At 34.2% G+C, this 12,940-nt stretch overlaps 3 protein-coding genes across 4 annotated transcripts; all 3 read left to right on the top strand.

The window, feature by feature from the left end:
* Nucleotides 1–2,002, top strand: LOC117914156 (galactinol synthase 2). The gene is made up of 4 exons (XM_034829377.1): nt 1–359; nt 864–1,184; nt 1,292–1,426; nt 1,574–2,002. The coding sequence occupies exons 1-4, from the start codon at nt 81–83 to the stop codon at nt 1,790–1,792; spliced, it is 954 nt and encodes a 317-aa protein (XP_034685268.1). The 5' UTR covers nt 1–80; the 3' UTR covers nt 1,793–2,002.
* Nucleotides 2,003–2,622: 620 nt separating this feature from the next.
* On the top strand, nt 2,623–4,794 carry LOC117914947 (stress-response A/B barrel domain-containing protein HS1-like). Of its 2 annotated transcripts, XR_004651341.1 has the most exons (3): nt 2,686–2,762; nt 3,848–3,905; nt 4,473–4,549. XR_004651341.1 is itself a non-coding variant. In XM_034830472.1 (2 exons), the coding sequence occupies exons 1-2, from the start codon at nt 2,623–2,625 to the stop codon at nt 4,660–4,662; spliced, it is 330 nt and encodes a 109-aa protein (XP_034686363.1). In that variant the 3' UTR covers nt 4,663–4,794. The 2 variants fall into 2 exon arrangements, 1 of the variants encoding a protein (XP_034686363.1); XM_034830472.1 differs by lacking the exon at nt 3,848–3,905 and having other exon boundaries at nt 2,623–2,762; nt 4,473–4,794.
* Nucleotides 4,795–5,791: 997 nt separating this feature from the next.
* LOC117913928 (stress-response A/B barrel domain-containing protein HS1-like) lies at nt 5,792–8,532 on the top strand. Its single transcript, XM_034829051.1, has 2 exons — nt 5,792–5,998; nt 8,086–8,532. The coding sequence occupies exons 1-2, from the start codon at nt 5,859–5,861 to the stop codon at nt 8,273–8,275; spliced, it is 330 nt and encodes a 109-aa protein (XP_034684942.1). The 5' UTR covers nt 5,792–5,858; the 3' UTR covers nt 8,276–8,532.
* The last annotated feature ends 4,408 nt before the right edge of the window (nt 8,533–12,940 follow it).

Here is a 12,940-nt window from a genome sequence, read left to right on the forward strand (position 1 = left end):
CCCTCCTCCAAAACCCAACATTCCCTCATCTTCTTCTCTGGTTTTCCTTGTTGTTTTAGTTTCAGACTCTCAGTGCAGTCATGGATGTAACTACTGATAGAGCATACGTCACTTTCTTAGCTGGAAATGGCGACTATGTGAAGGGAGTGGTGGGGTTGGCAAAGGGTCTGAGGAAGGTCCGGAGCCTGTACCCACTAGTGGTGCCTGTTCTGCCTGATGTGCCGGAGGAGCACCGCCAGATTCTGAAGTCACAAGGGTGTATTGTGAGGGAGATTGAGCCTGTGTACCCGCCGGAGAACCAGACCCAGTTTTCCATGGCTTATTACGTCATCAACTACTCAAAGCTTCGTATTTGGGAAGTAAGATTACGTTTTTTTGCCTTCCATATTATTACTTTTGCATGGACATGACTGTAGCTGATTGGAAGCAAATTGTCATGAACTTAGCCCTTTCCTGACCATTTGTGCGTCATTTTAAAAACAAATTTGTTTTCAATGAAATTCATTGTTTTCATGAATATTTTGAGAGAATAATAATGGCGAAAAGATAGTAGTGTAATGAAGATCATTTCGTTAATTAGAACCATTTATGGAATAGAATATTTTTCCCATATATATATATATATTTTTATATGTTTGACTACTGTTTTCTTAGTCTTTCCTTCACCACAAATTAATTTATATAAATTAATCGTGATTTGGGATTTATTCAATGCTTTGATCGGCCATGATAGATCTTTCTTTACTAAATGTAATCTGTTTCCCATAATTTCTCTCATTGTTTTGATTGACTTTCTAGTGTTGAAATTTTGAAAAGCACTTTTGGAATCATATTAAAAATTTTCATGTAATCAATTGTTGCAGTTCGTGGAGTACAGCAAGATGATATACTTGGATGGAGACATACAAGTATTCGAAAACATCGACCACCTCTTTGACTCACAAGACGGCCATTTCTATGCTGTGAAGGACTGTTTTTGTGAGCAGACATGGAGTCATTCCACCCAGTACAAAATTGGCTACTGTCAGCAGTGCCCGAACAAGGTGGAGTGGAAGGCCGAGCTCGGCCCTCCACCGCCGCTCTACTTCAACGCCGGCATGTTCGTCTTCGAGCCCAGTCTCTCTACCTACTCTAATCTCCTCGACACTCTCAAAGTCACCCCTCCTACTTCATTTGCCGAGCAGGTACATACCCCTCCTGATTGGCTGCTTTTCTTCTATGTTACTTTAGTAGAAGTGTTTTCTCTACTTTGAATTTTTCGTTAAAAGCACTTTTGGTTTGTGTTGTGCAGGACTTTCTGAACATGTTTTTCAGAGACGTCTACGTTCCAATCCCTTCTGAATACAACCTTGTGTTGGCCATGCTGTGGCGGCACCCCGAAAATGTGGACCTCACCAAAGCCAAAGTGGTTCACTATTGTGCGGCGGTGAGTGATTAACACAACTTGTATGACAAAATTATAAAGTCAACCCATGACTAATGAAAATGTCAAAAGTCAACCGTAAATTGATCAGAATCTCATTTTTTTTTACTTAATAAACATTAATTTTGTTGTGATTACTTCTTTAATCAGGGATCGAAGCCGTGGAGGTTCACAGGGAAGGAGGAGAACATGGACAGAGAAGATATAAAGGAGTTGGTGAGGAAATGGTGGGAAATATATGAAGATGAGACATTGGATTATAAGACAAGCTTGAAGGATCATGACGAGAAGTCAAGCCAGGATGCGCTTCTTACCGCAATGTGTGAAGCTGGGCTTGTGCCCATCAGGCCCGCTCCTCGAGCTGCATAGATGCGGGCATGCATGGCTGGTGGCTATATATAGAAATATTTATGCAATCTGTTTATGTGAGCAGTTTGTTGTTGGGATTTGAGTGATCTATGCTTCCATGAAGCTTTCTATCTAATCTACTACCTGTTAACTGTTATGTAATTTTTACATGGCAAATAAATAAATGTGGATCCTATTTCAATAGGAATTTAATAACTCAATCCACCAATACATCTTACTTTTACTGCTATATGGAAGTTCATGTATTGCTTGACATAGAAGAGATAATGGATTTGTTTGTCTTTTGTTGAATCTTTTTCACAATTCAATACATAATTTGATAAATTAATGTTTTTTTTTCCATGGAAATTTGAGTTGGAATTGGAATAATGATTTTTTATAAGGAAATTGCCTCCTTTTTTTATATCTATAATAGGTAAATAGAATAAACAATTTAAAAGGTATTTTTGACATGTGTTATAGAAAACTAGCATTTGATTTTGTATGCTGATACAAATTCCAAGATCATTTATGTAAAATACAAAATGATAAAATATTAAGTAAATTTTAGTAAAACACCAAAAGGAGTAATTGAAGTAAAACCCTTAATTATAATTTTTAAGAAAATACTAAAAAAAAAAAGAAGTAATAACAAAGAGGTTTTCATTTGATAGGTGGCAAAAGCAAATTTTTAAATGTTCCATTTTAAATTTGAAGCTCCCAATTTCTTGATAAAATGTGTGGACAATTAAAAAGGGTGTCTCAATCAGTGGAAAAATCAATAATTTGTTAGATAAACAAGTAAGGTGGCAGGGAGAAAGGATGAGAGTATCACTGTATCATAGAGTAGAATGGAAGAGGGAAAGGGAGTGGTGAAGCACGTATTGCTGGCAAAATTCAAAGATTCAACCCCACCCGACCAGATTGAGGAACTCATCAAGAGCTACGCCAACCTTGTCAGTCTCATTCCTCCCATGAAAGCCTTCCACTGGTACTTGTCTTCCATCTAAATCAATTATTTTGCTTCATTTTCTCCCTTTCATTGTCATTTTCTTGGGATTTCTTAGCTTTTGTGGGCTTTCCGAAATGGGTCTTGTCGAGGATTCACTTTTGAGTGACTTGTTATTCTCTTGGATTTTTTTTTTCTTTTAGATTTTTGTGGGCTCTTCCAAGTGGGTGTTGTTAAAGATTCAGTTTTGGGCACAACCCAGTAGTTTTAATTGGGCATTGAGTAAGTTGTGTGGCATTTTTCCATTACCAATTGCTCTGGCAAATATTTATTGTATTAACTTCTGGATATGGTGATTTTACTGTTTATTTTTGGGAATCAGAAGAATTTGTGGCAAGCATATTTGACAAATTTGTTGACGGTTTGTTGATTCATATCTTAAGTAACATCTGTGATTAATCCAAACATTTTCCCTGGAAAATTCCATAAATCATACACTGTGGATGAGTGATTCTTGGATTAGATTGGATCCATGAATGTGTTGGATTTACTGAATACCTGGAGTTTTCTTTTTTTAACTGAAAACCCAGATGAAGTTGATTCACTTAGGTTGGGTTTGAGAATCTCCTTCTAAATTGTTGAACAATCAGTAGTGTGAATGCTTGAAGTGCCTCTGTTTGTAGTTTTTAGTGACGTGGGCTTTCTGAATGGAGCCTAATACAATTGTTTCCAAAAGGTCTCAGGATGAGTTGCAGCTGTTTGACGGTAGGTGTTTAATTTTATTCTAGAAGTTCGAGAAAATTGAGTTCTATATTGGGAAGAAAGTTCCAAATTTTGTGTGTTGAAAAAACTTCACGGTTGAAATATCAGTTGTCTAGGTTGTTAACTTCAGGATCCAGTGGGATTAGTCGAGGTGCGCGTAAGTTGCCCCGGACATCACGGTTATCAAAAAAAAAAATATCAGTTGTCTATAGAATGATATTAATTGTAACTAAAGTATGTCTAAAAGGAAAATAAGTGATGGTAATTTAATGCTTTGGCATGATGTAGCTAGAACCGAACTATTCCTCTTTCAACCCTTTTTAGCTTGCAAAAACCAGAAACTTGACAATATATGCTTCTTGCAGGACTTTTTTCGGAAAGTGACTTTGTTTGAAGCAAGCAAGCACGTATTGAGAACTCTCAGTAAGATGGTGCCAGCTTTCTTCGTAAACATCATGTACATGTTTAGATTCACAAGTACTAAAACCAGGTTACCAACACATAGTTTTGGCACTTGTAAGTTTGATGTGAAATTTTACCTTATTTGATTAGAAGTCGCTCTTTCTTATTGGCTTCATTTATGTGAAAGATGCCCTTGAGCACCTAGATGGAATCGGAATTGGTGTCTTAGCACAATTTAGTAGGTCATCTGCACAACAGACTGGGGTTTTCATAGGTTTTCTTTCATGAATGATGAAGTTCTCTTTTGTATCTGGGCTTTGCATAAGAACCGAGACTGCTTCCATTTTCAAATTGAACAAGAAGCCTTAATGATGACCCAATGAAGTTCAATATTAGTTTCCTCAGGCGGCAATTGCTCATAGAATCAGAATGGTTCGGGATATATCTTCTTTAACATGTTTGCATCTGATGGTTTGGAGTTGTTTCTAGCAAAATATGGTGAATTATAAGTGATTAAAACACTGGTTTCTAATGTTCCACCATAATTCTAAAGCTCTAAAACTTGTGACATGTTGTGTAATGTAACAGGGGCAAGGATGTGAGCATTGAGAACATGCATCAAGGTTTCACTCATGTTTTCGAGTCCACCTTCGAGAGCGTGGAAGGCATGGCAGAGTACGTATCTCATCCAGCCCACGTCGAAGCTGCAAATCGGTTCCTGCCCCACCTGGAGAAAGTCATTGTTTTGGACTACAAGCCCACTGCAGTCCATCTCTGAACCCAAAGGCAGATGACAATTGCCAGTTTAATCTCTTATTAAAGTTGATGTACGGTGCAGACTGGATTCAGGTTTTGTTGAACTCTTCAACATCCCATTTTATAAAAATGCAGACTGGATGGTGTCGTGGTATTTGAATTTTTGAGTGAATTTTGAGGTCGATAGTCTAGTTTGATAATGTGAATTTGGAGTATTAATTGGAAGATAGTTGGAATATCCGCTTCCAATCCAAAATCACTTCCGTTTCCAATGAAGTGCAACTCCTGCGGTTGAGAAGAATGGAAAGGTCTGAGAATGCCCAAAGCCTAAAAGGTGGATGGTGTAACGAAGATTCTATGGATCATTTCATTAACTAGAACCATATTTATGGGATTTAACTCATTAATATAAATATTAAATAATTTAAATATATGTAAATTTTTTATTAGTTTTAATTATATTTAACTCTTTTTTTATATAGATTTTTCATAATAAAATCGAAAAAAAAAAAAAGTTCTTTTAATATTTTTTTTTTCTTAATATTTTCCCGAACCAAATATAATAAAACATTAAATAGAAAAACAAAGGGGTTTTCATTAGATAGGTGGCAAAACCAAATGTTTAAACGTTCATCTCAAATTTTGGGCCCCAATTTCTTAATAAATGTGTACATAATTCAAAGAAAGTGTAGCGATCAATGAAAAAAGAAGTGTAGCTTGTAAAGTCTGAACTCCTTGGTAAGCATGCATACAATAAAAAATAAAAAAATTATTAATTAGTTACAAAAATTGTATAAATGCTCATTTTGTCACATTTTTTCTATTGTCAATGAAAATGATCACGTGACTTGTCTGATTTTTTATTTTTTATTTTTATTTTTATTCATAGTTAGATTTTTTCTAAAATTAAAATAAATATTAATTGAGAGTATCCTTCAAATTTGGAGTGAAAACTAAAAATTCACTTTTTATATTAAAAAAACATTTCCATACGAATAAATAATTTGAGGTAAAAAATAATTTGTATATTAAGAAAATCTTTTTGTATGTAAGGCAATAAAAAATGATAAATTTTTCTAAAGGATGAAAATTGGTTACCTTTTCCAATTTTCATCTCAAATCAATCTTGCAGTACTTTGTAGATGATTGGCTGACAGCTTTTTAGATAAGCAAGTAAGGTGGCACAGAGAAAGGGGAAGAGCCCAAAGAGAGAGTGGAATGGAAGAGGCGAAGGGAGTGGTAAAGCACGTATTGCTGGCAAAATTCAAAGATTCAACCCCACCTGACCAGATTGAAGAACTCATCAAGGGCTATGCCAACCTTGTCAATCTCGTGCCTCCCATGAAAGCCTTCCACTGGTACTTCTCTTCAATCGGAGTCAATAAATTTGCTTCATTTTTCTCTGTTTCATTGTCATTTTCTTGAGATTTCTTTGCTTTTGTGGGCTCTTCCAAATGGTTATTGTTGGGGATTCGGTTTTGAGTGAGTTGTTATTCTCTTGAATCTATATCAGTTGTTTTCTTGGGATTTCTTGGATTTTTGTGTGATCTGCCAAATGGGTATTGTTGGGGATTCGGTTTTGGGCACAACCCAGTAGTTTTAATTGGGAATTGAGTGAGTTGTGTGGCATTTTTTGCACTATAAGTTTCACTACCAAATGCTCTGGCAATATTTATTTATGGTGTTATCTTCTGGATCTGGTGATTTTACTCGTTTGAGTGTTTTCTTTTTGGGAATCAGAAGAATTTCTGGCAAGTATCTGGGGGTTATCAGCAATTTTGTTGACCGGGTTGAAAATTTACACTCTGCACATACTACTTAATGTAATCTACCCACTTTTTGGCTTGATTCAAATCGTAAGTAGCATAAAATTATCCAAACACATCCCTGGAAAATTTCATAAATCATCAAATTATGTGGATGGGTGATTCTTGGATAGATTGGATCCATGTTTCTGTTGGATTTACTGGAGTTTTTCTTCAGATTTTGTATTGAAGACTCGGATGAAGTTGATTGACTTAGGTTGGGTTTGAGAATCCCCTTCTAAATTGTTGAACAATGTCAGTAGGGTGAATGCTTGAGGTGCCTCTCTTTGTTGCTTGTAGTGGTGTGGGCTTTCTGAAAGGAGCCTAATACAATTGTTTCCAAAGGGGTATTAGGATGAGTTGCAGCTGTTTCACAGTAGGCGTTTAGTCTTGCTTCTTGGTCTCCCATATTGGGCAACATTTGATTTATGAATAAACCTTAGAAAACCCGAAAGTTTGTTGGTGCTTCTTTGTATATATATATATTTTAAAAATTTTATAGAAGTTCAGGAACATCTGGTCCTATATTGAGAAGAAAGTTGCAAATTTTCAAATAATTATCATATCATGTGTTGAAAAAACTTCACAGGTGAAATATCAGTTGTCTATACTCTATAGAATGCTTTTTAGTTGTAATTGAAGCATGCCTAAAAGGAAAATAAGTGAAGATAATTTAGTGCTTTGGCATGTAGCTAGAACCAAAATATTCCTCTTTTAGCTTGACAATATATGCTTCTTGCAGGACTTTTTTCTGAAAGTGATTTTTTTAAAGTTAGTAAGCACGTCTTGAGAACTCTCATCAAGATGGTGCCAGCTTTCTTAGCAATCAAAACCTCATGTACATGTTTAGATTCACAACAACTAAAATCAGGTTACCAAATCATAGTTTCAGTACTTCTAAGTTTGATGTGAAAGTCAACCTTAAAGTTTGATTAGAAGTCACTCTTTCTTTTGTGGCTTCATTTATGTGAAATATGCCCTTTGAGCGCCTGGATGGAATTAGAGTCCGTGTCTAACACGATTTAGAACCCGTTTGACCATGTTTTTAGAAAATACTTTGTTTAAAAAGCACTTTTGGAAAAAAATCAAGTATTTGACAAAATTTAGAAAACATTTTTACAAAATTGAAAAATCGCTTGTAGTATTTCTTGGGAAAGCACTTGATAAGTGATTCTCTCAAAAACATTTCTAACGAAAACACTTTCACTAAAAATACTTAAAATAGAAATATTGTCGACCCACTTTTAGTAGGTCATCTGCAAAACATGCTTGGATTTTCATAGGTTTTCTTACATGAATGATGAAATTCTCTTCAGTATCTGCTTTTTGGATAAGAACTGAGACTGCTTCCATTTTCATAATGAACAAGAAGCCTTAAATGATGACTCAGTGAACTTCAATATTAATTTGCCAAGCAGATGCCCTGAACTAATCTGATAATGAGGCATCAGTTGCTCAGAACAATTTCAGTTGAACCAATCGATCCCTTTCTAACATTTCTGTTTTCATATAAGTGAAGAAATTTACGATGGTTCATGTTTGAGTCTGATGTCTTTGAGTTGTGCCTGGCGAAATGGTTATGCTGCGTATTACCATGCCTTAAATCTCTAAAACTTGTGACATCTTGTGTAATGTAACAGGGGCAAGGATGTGAGCATTGAGAACATGCATCAAGGTTTCACTCATGTCTTCGAGTCAACCTTCGAGAGCGTGGAAGGCATTGCAGAGTATGTGTCTCATCCAGCTCATGTCGAATTCGCAAATCTGTTCCTGCCCCACCTGGAGAAAGTCATTGTTTTCGACTACAAGCCCATTACAGTCCATCTCTGAATCGAAAGGCCAATGACAATTATCAATTATCCGGCCAGTTTAATCTTGTAATAAAGTTAATGTGCCATATGTGCAAACTGGATTCGGGTTTTGTTGAACCCTTCAAATCCCAGCTTAAAAAAATGCAGACTTGGAATTGTGGATTTTGAATTTTTTTGAGCTAATTTCTTTAGTGAATGTTGAAGTTGATGGTCTTGTTTGATGATGTGAATTTGAAGTATTAATTGGAAGCTGGTTGGGTGTGAGTGGACCTTTGAGTTCCTTCCAAAGGTGGGTGTGAGTTTCTCTTGAAATTTCTTGTAAACGGAGCTTCAATTTCTCTTTAGATCACACTCTCCTCACTGTCAGTCAGGGCAACCTGTTAAAGATGAAGTGTATAGATTGTGGCAAAAGCTCTTCCAAATGCTAATCCATTGGCCAAATACACTTTGCGACTTCTACTGATGACTCATGTTTTGCTTTCTGACTAAAAAGAAGCAAAATATTATGCCAAACTGACTTTAAATTCAATACTTAGCAAAAGGGTGCCAAAATGTGCTGTATAAGGACCATACTAGGCAAATGGTAGATTTGTTAAACAATTACTCATACATAAATAAGATGAGAAAAAAAGCTGTCGACTAGGTCTCATTATTCAATCATTTATATGAACTAAAACTCTGATAAATCTTGACTCCATTTTATATACCACATTTGTCCCTAATAAAAAAATGACACGTGTAAAGTGCATGTTATTAAAATTTTTACAAAAGCTTATTTAAAAGGTAAAAAGCATCTATTGGTGAGAAATAATCACATGCATTTCATACATATTTAAATATTACAACTTTTTTATTTATAATTTATTATTAAATATAAAATATAATTTGTTTTTTAATGAATTACCTAACTCTATCTAAAAAAGAAAATCCTATCAACTACCCTTATACTCTCATTATTCATATATACAAGAAGGGATACTAATTTAATTTGAAAATTAAATAGTTTCAACTACCATATTTCAAAATATTTGTTTTAATAAATCAAATTTGAAGATCAAATTTGAAACTTTTTGAGAGAAAAAATTTAAAATTTTTATTCTATGAAGAAGATGAAGGATCTCAAATATCAAAGGTATTATTTGATATTTTTTATTTAGAGTTTTTTTTTGTATATCTTTTAACTTAGAGTTTTTTGTTCCATTTTCATTTGGATTGCTGATTGTTGGCATTTCGGTTTCTTGTTTGGGGCTCTCGGTGTCCTTGTGGGATTAAAACCCATAGATTCTAAATTTTGGGACTAATGTCTCAATTTTCTTTTTTATTTTTTTTATTTTTTGTGTACAGATTTCACTTTACATGCTAGCTTTACTCTTCTTTAAATCTAAGTGTGTTCTAGGTAAGCTACACACTCTCTAAGTGGAAACATTCGCATAGGTTAGAAAAGATAAATAATTACCATGAAACATATTTTTTTTCTTGAAAAAATGAAATATTCCACTAAAACAATATTTGAAATTTGTGATTCGGAAAAAAACATTTTTTTCTTTGAAATTTGTAATTAATGGAAATGCACGCATAAAGCACACTCCCTAAATGAAAATATTCACATAGGTTAGAAAAGATAAATAATTACTAAGAAACACATTTTTTTCCTAAAAGAATGAATATTCGACTAAAACAATATTTGAAATTTGTAATTCGGAAGAAACATTTTTTTTTTCCTTGAAATTTGTAATGAATGAAAATGCACGCATAAAGCACATTCCATATGTCGAAATATTCGTATAGGTTAGAAAAAATAAATAATTATTATGAAGCACATTTTTTTTCCTGAAAGAATGAAATATTCCACTAAAATAATATTTTTAAAAATTATTCAATATTTTTCAATTTTTATAAAAGAATTCATCATATTATATAATCGGATGTTGTAAAGAATTAAAACATTTGTGTTGCATTTGATTATTTTATTTATTTTTGGCACGGGAGTTGATCGGTTGGTAATTCACATAGCAAGTTTTTTTTTTTCCCTAAAAAAATGAAATATTTCACTAAAACAATATTTGAAATTTGTGATTTGGAAGAAACATTTTTTTTCCTTGAAATTTGTAATTAACGAAAATGCACGCATAAAACACTCCCTAAGTGGAAATATTCACATAGGTTAGAAAAGATAAATAATTACTATGAAACACATTTTTTTCCCTAAAAGAATGAAATATTCCACTATAACAATATTTAAAATTTGTGATTCGAAAGAACCATTTTTTTTTTCCTGAAATTTGTAATTAAAGGAAATGCACGCATAAAGCACACTCCATAAGTGGAAATATTCGCATAGGTTAGAAAAAATAAATAATTACTATGAAACACATTTTTTTCCTGAAAGAATGAAATATTAAATAATATTTTTTAAAATTATTCAATATTTTTCAATTTTTATAAAAGAATTCATCATATTATATAATTGGATGTTGTAAAGAATTAAAACTTTTGTGTTGCATTGGATTATTTTATTTTTATTTTTCATGGGAGTTGACCGGTTGGTAACCCACATAGCAAGTTTTTTTTTTTTTTTTTATTCACAACCATAACATGTGGCAAAATGCCATTGGTGGAGGATTGGAGGTATGGTATCGAAAAGCGTATATGGGTATCAAAGCATGACAGGAAAAGCGTATATGCGTATATGGGGCAACAACCATAACAATATTTTCCGTGTTTCCAATCCTTTGTTCTCACATTCCCTATTGTCACCTGTGAAATAATCCTCATCTGCCTCATAATTTGTATTTCATTTATGTACCTTTTTGGGTATTAGCAGAAAAGGTACATAAATGAAATACAAACCCCCCGCCAACTAAGAACTTACTTTTTCTTTCTTGCAGTGCAATCACAGTCCCCATTTTTGGCTTCAAATTATTTACATGGATGGTACTTCTTTGAAACATGGCATGTCCATCTCCATAGATCAAGTGTTGTGAACCACTAATATAGCAATCATGGTAGAGTTGTTGCCCCACATGATCACTATGAATCGAGACTTGTTGTGACATGAAGCTGTATTTACGGAAGATAGACTCATCTCCTAAATTTTTCAATGCAACACTCTCTAGTTGATCAGCTCCCATGTTTTCAAATGAAATATCCTTTGCCTTGAATCTTTTTCTTAGAACCCCTGTAAAAGTGTCACAAAAATAAAATATTAAATAAATAGACTCATAACATTTAAAAAACTAAGGGATTAAAATACAACAAATAATTAACTAATAAAAGTCTTGTGCAATAATATTTTTTTTCAGCCATAAAACTACTTTAACATGAAATAGCTTACATAATATAAACCTTAAACTGAAAAAATAAAATAAAATTAAAGTTGAAAAACTTACAAATAGTTGCGAGATCTGAAATATAGCGATCGGTGGACAAGACACCTCCATTTGATGATATGATGGTTTTGTTAATTCATTCCCCCACCAAAACCAAATTTCTTTTATTTCTTTCTATCACAATTCTTTCTTTATAAACTCCTTTATGTATCAGTATACAGAAAGGCCATTCATCATCACCCGGTGCTGCATCAACCGCTGCCATGATAGTCCTAAAGAGGATGGGGGCACCCTGTTCGGTGGAGCTAGGTGCATTACCTTCCTTGGTAACTGTTGCATTAGGAGTGGTGCACCAGATGTTCGCGTCATTCTTATGTGATGTGTGAATGCTCCAACTAATCAAAGATAAGAACCCAATAGCTGCTATCATGCATATGATCCACCATCTCCGAAGCCATAACTTCAACAACATAAGGGGCATGAACAGTGGTGGTGGAGTTGGTTGCTGCAATGTGGCCTGTAGAGATGATATATGAATTGACTGCGACTGCAATAGGGATCCCGAATGCTCCAGCACCTGCTGCACTGTGGCCTACTAAGACAACGGATGACTTGTCTCCGACTCGGATGGGGATACTGGATCCTCTCGTGGAAGTGGCTGCACCGTGAACTCTGGAGATGATGGATGTGGAGCTGGCTGCTGCAATATGGCCAGCGGAGATGATATATTACTCGACTTTGATTGCAATGGGGATCCCGAATGCTCCAACACCTACTGCACTATGGGTTGCGGAGACAACGGATGACTCGTCTCTGACTGGAATGAGGATGCTGGATCCTCTCGTGGAAGTGACTGCACCGTAGACTTTGGAGATGATGGATGAGTCATCTCTAACAAAAATGATTGCTGCAATGTGGCTTGCGGAGATAATATATGACTCAACTCCGACTGAGATGGGGATCCCAGATGCTCCAGCACAAGCACCATGAAACACATTTTTTTTCCTAAAAGAATTAAATATTCCACTAAAACAATATCTGAAATTTGTGATTCGGAAGAAGCATTTTTTTTTCCTGAAATGTGTAATTAATGGAAATGCACGCATAAAGCACACTCCATAAGTGGAAATATTCGTATAGGTTAGAAAAAATAAATAATTACTATGAAACACATTTTTTTTTTCCTAAAAGAACGAAATATTCCACTAAAATAATATTTTTTAAAATTATTCAATATTTTTCAAATTTTGTAAAAGAATTTATCATATTATATAATTGGATGTTGTAAAAAATTAAAACTTTCGTGTTGCATTGGATTATTTTATTTTGAAATATTCCACTAAAACAATATTTGA

This window comes from Vitis riparia, chromosome 5, assembly GCF_004353265.1.
Source record: "Vitis riparia cultivar Riparia Gloire de Montpellier isolate 1030 chromosome 5, EGFV_Vit.rip_1.0, whole genome shotgun sequence".
Lineage (NCBI taxonomy): Eukaryota > Viridiplantae > Streptophyta > Magnoliopsida > Vitales > Vitaceae > Vitis > Vitis riparia.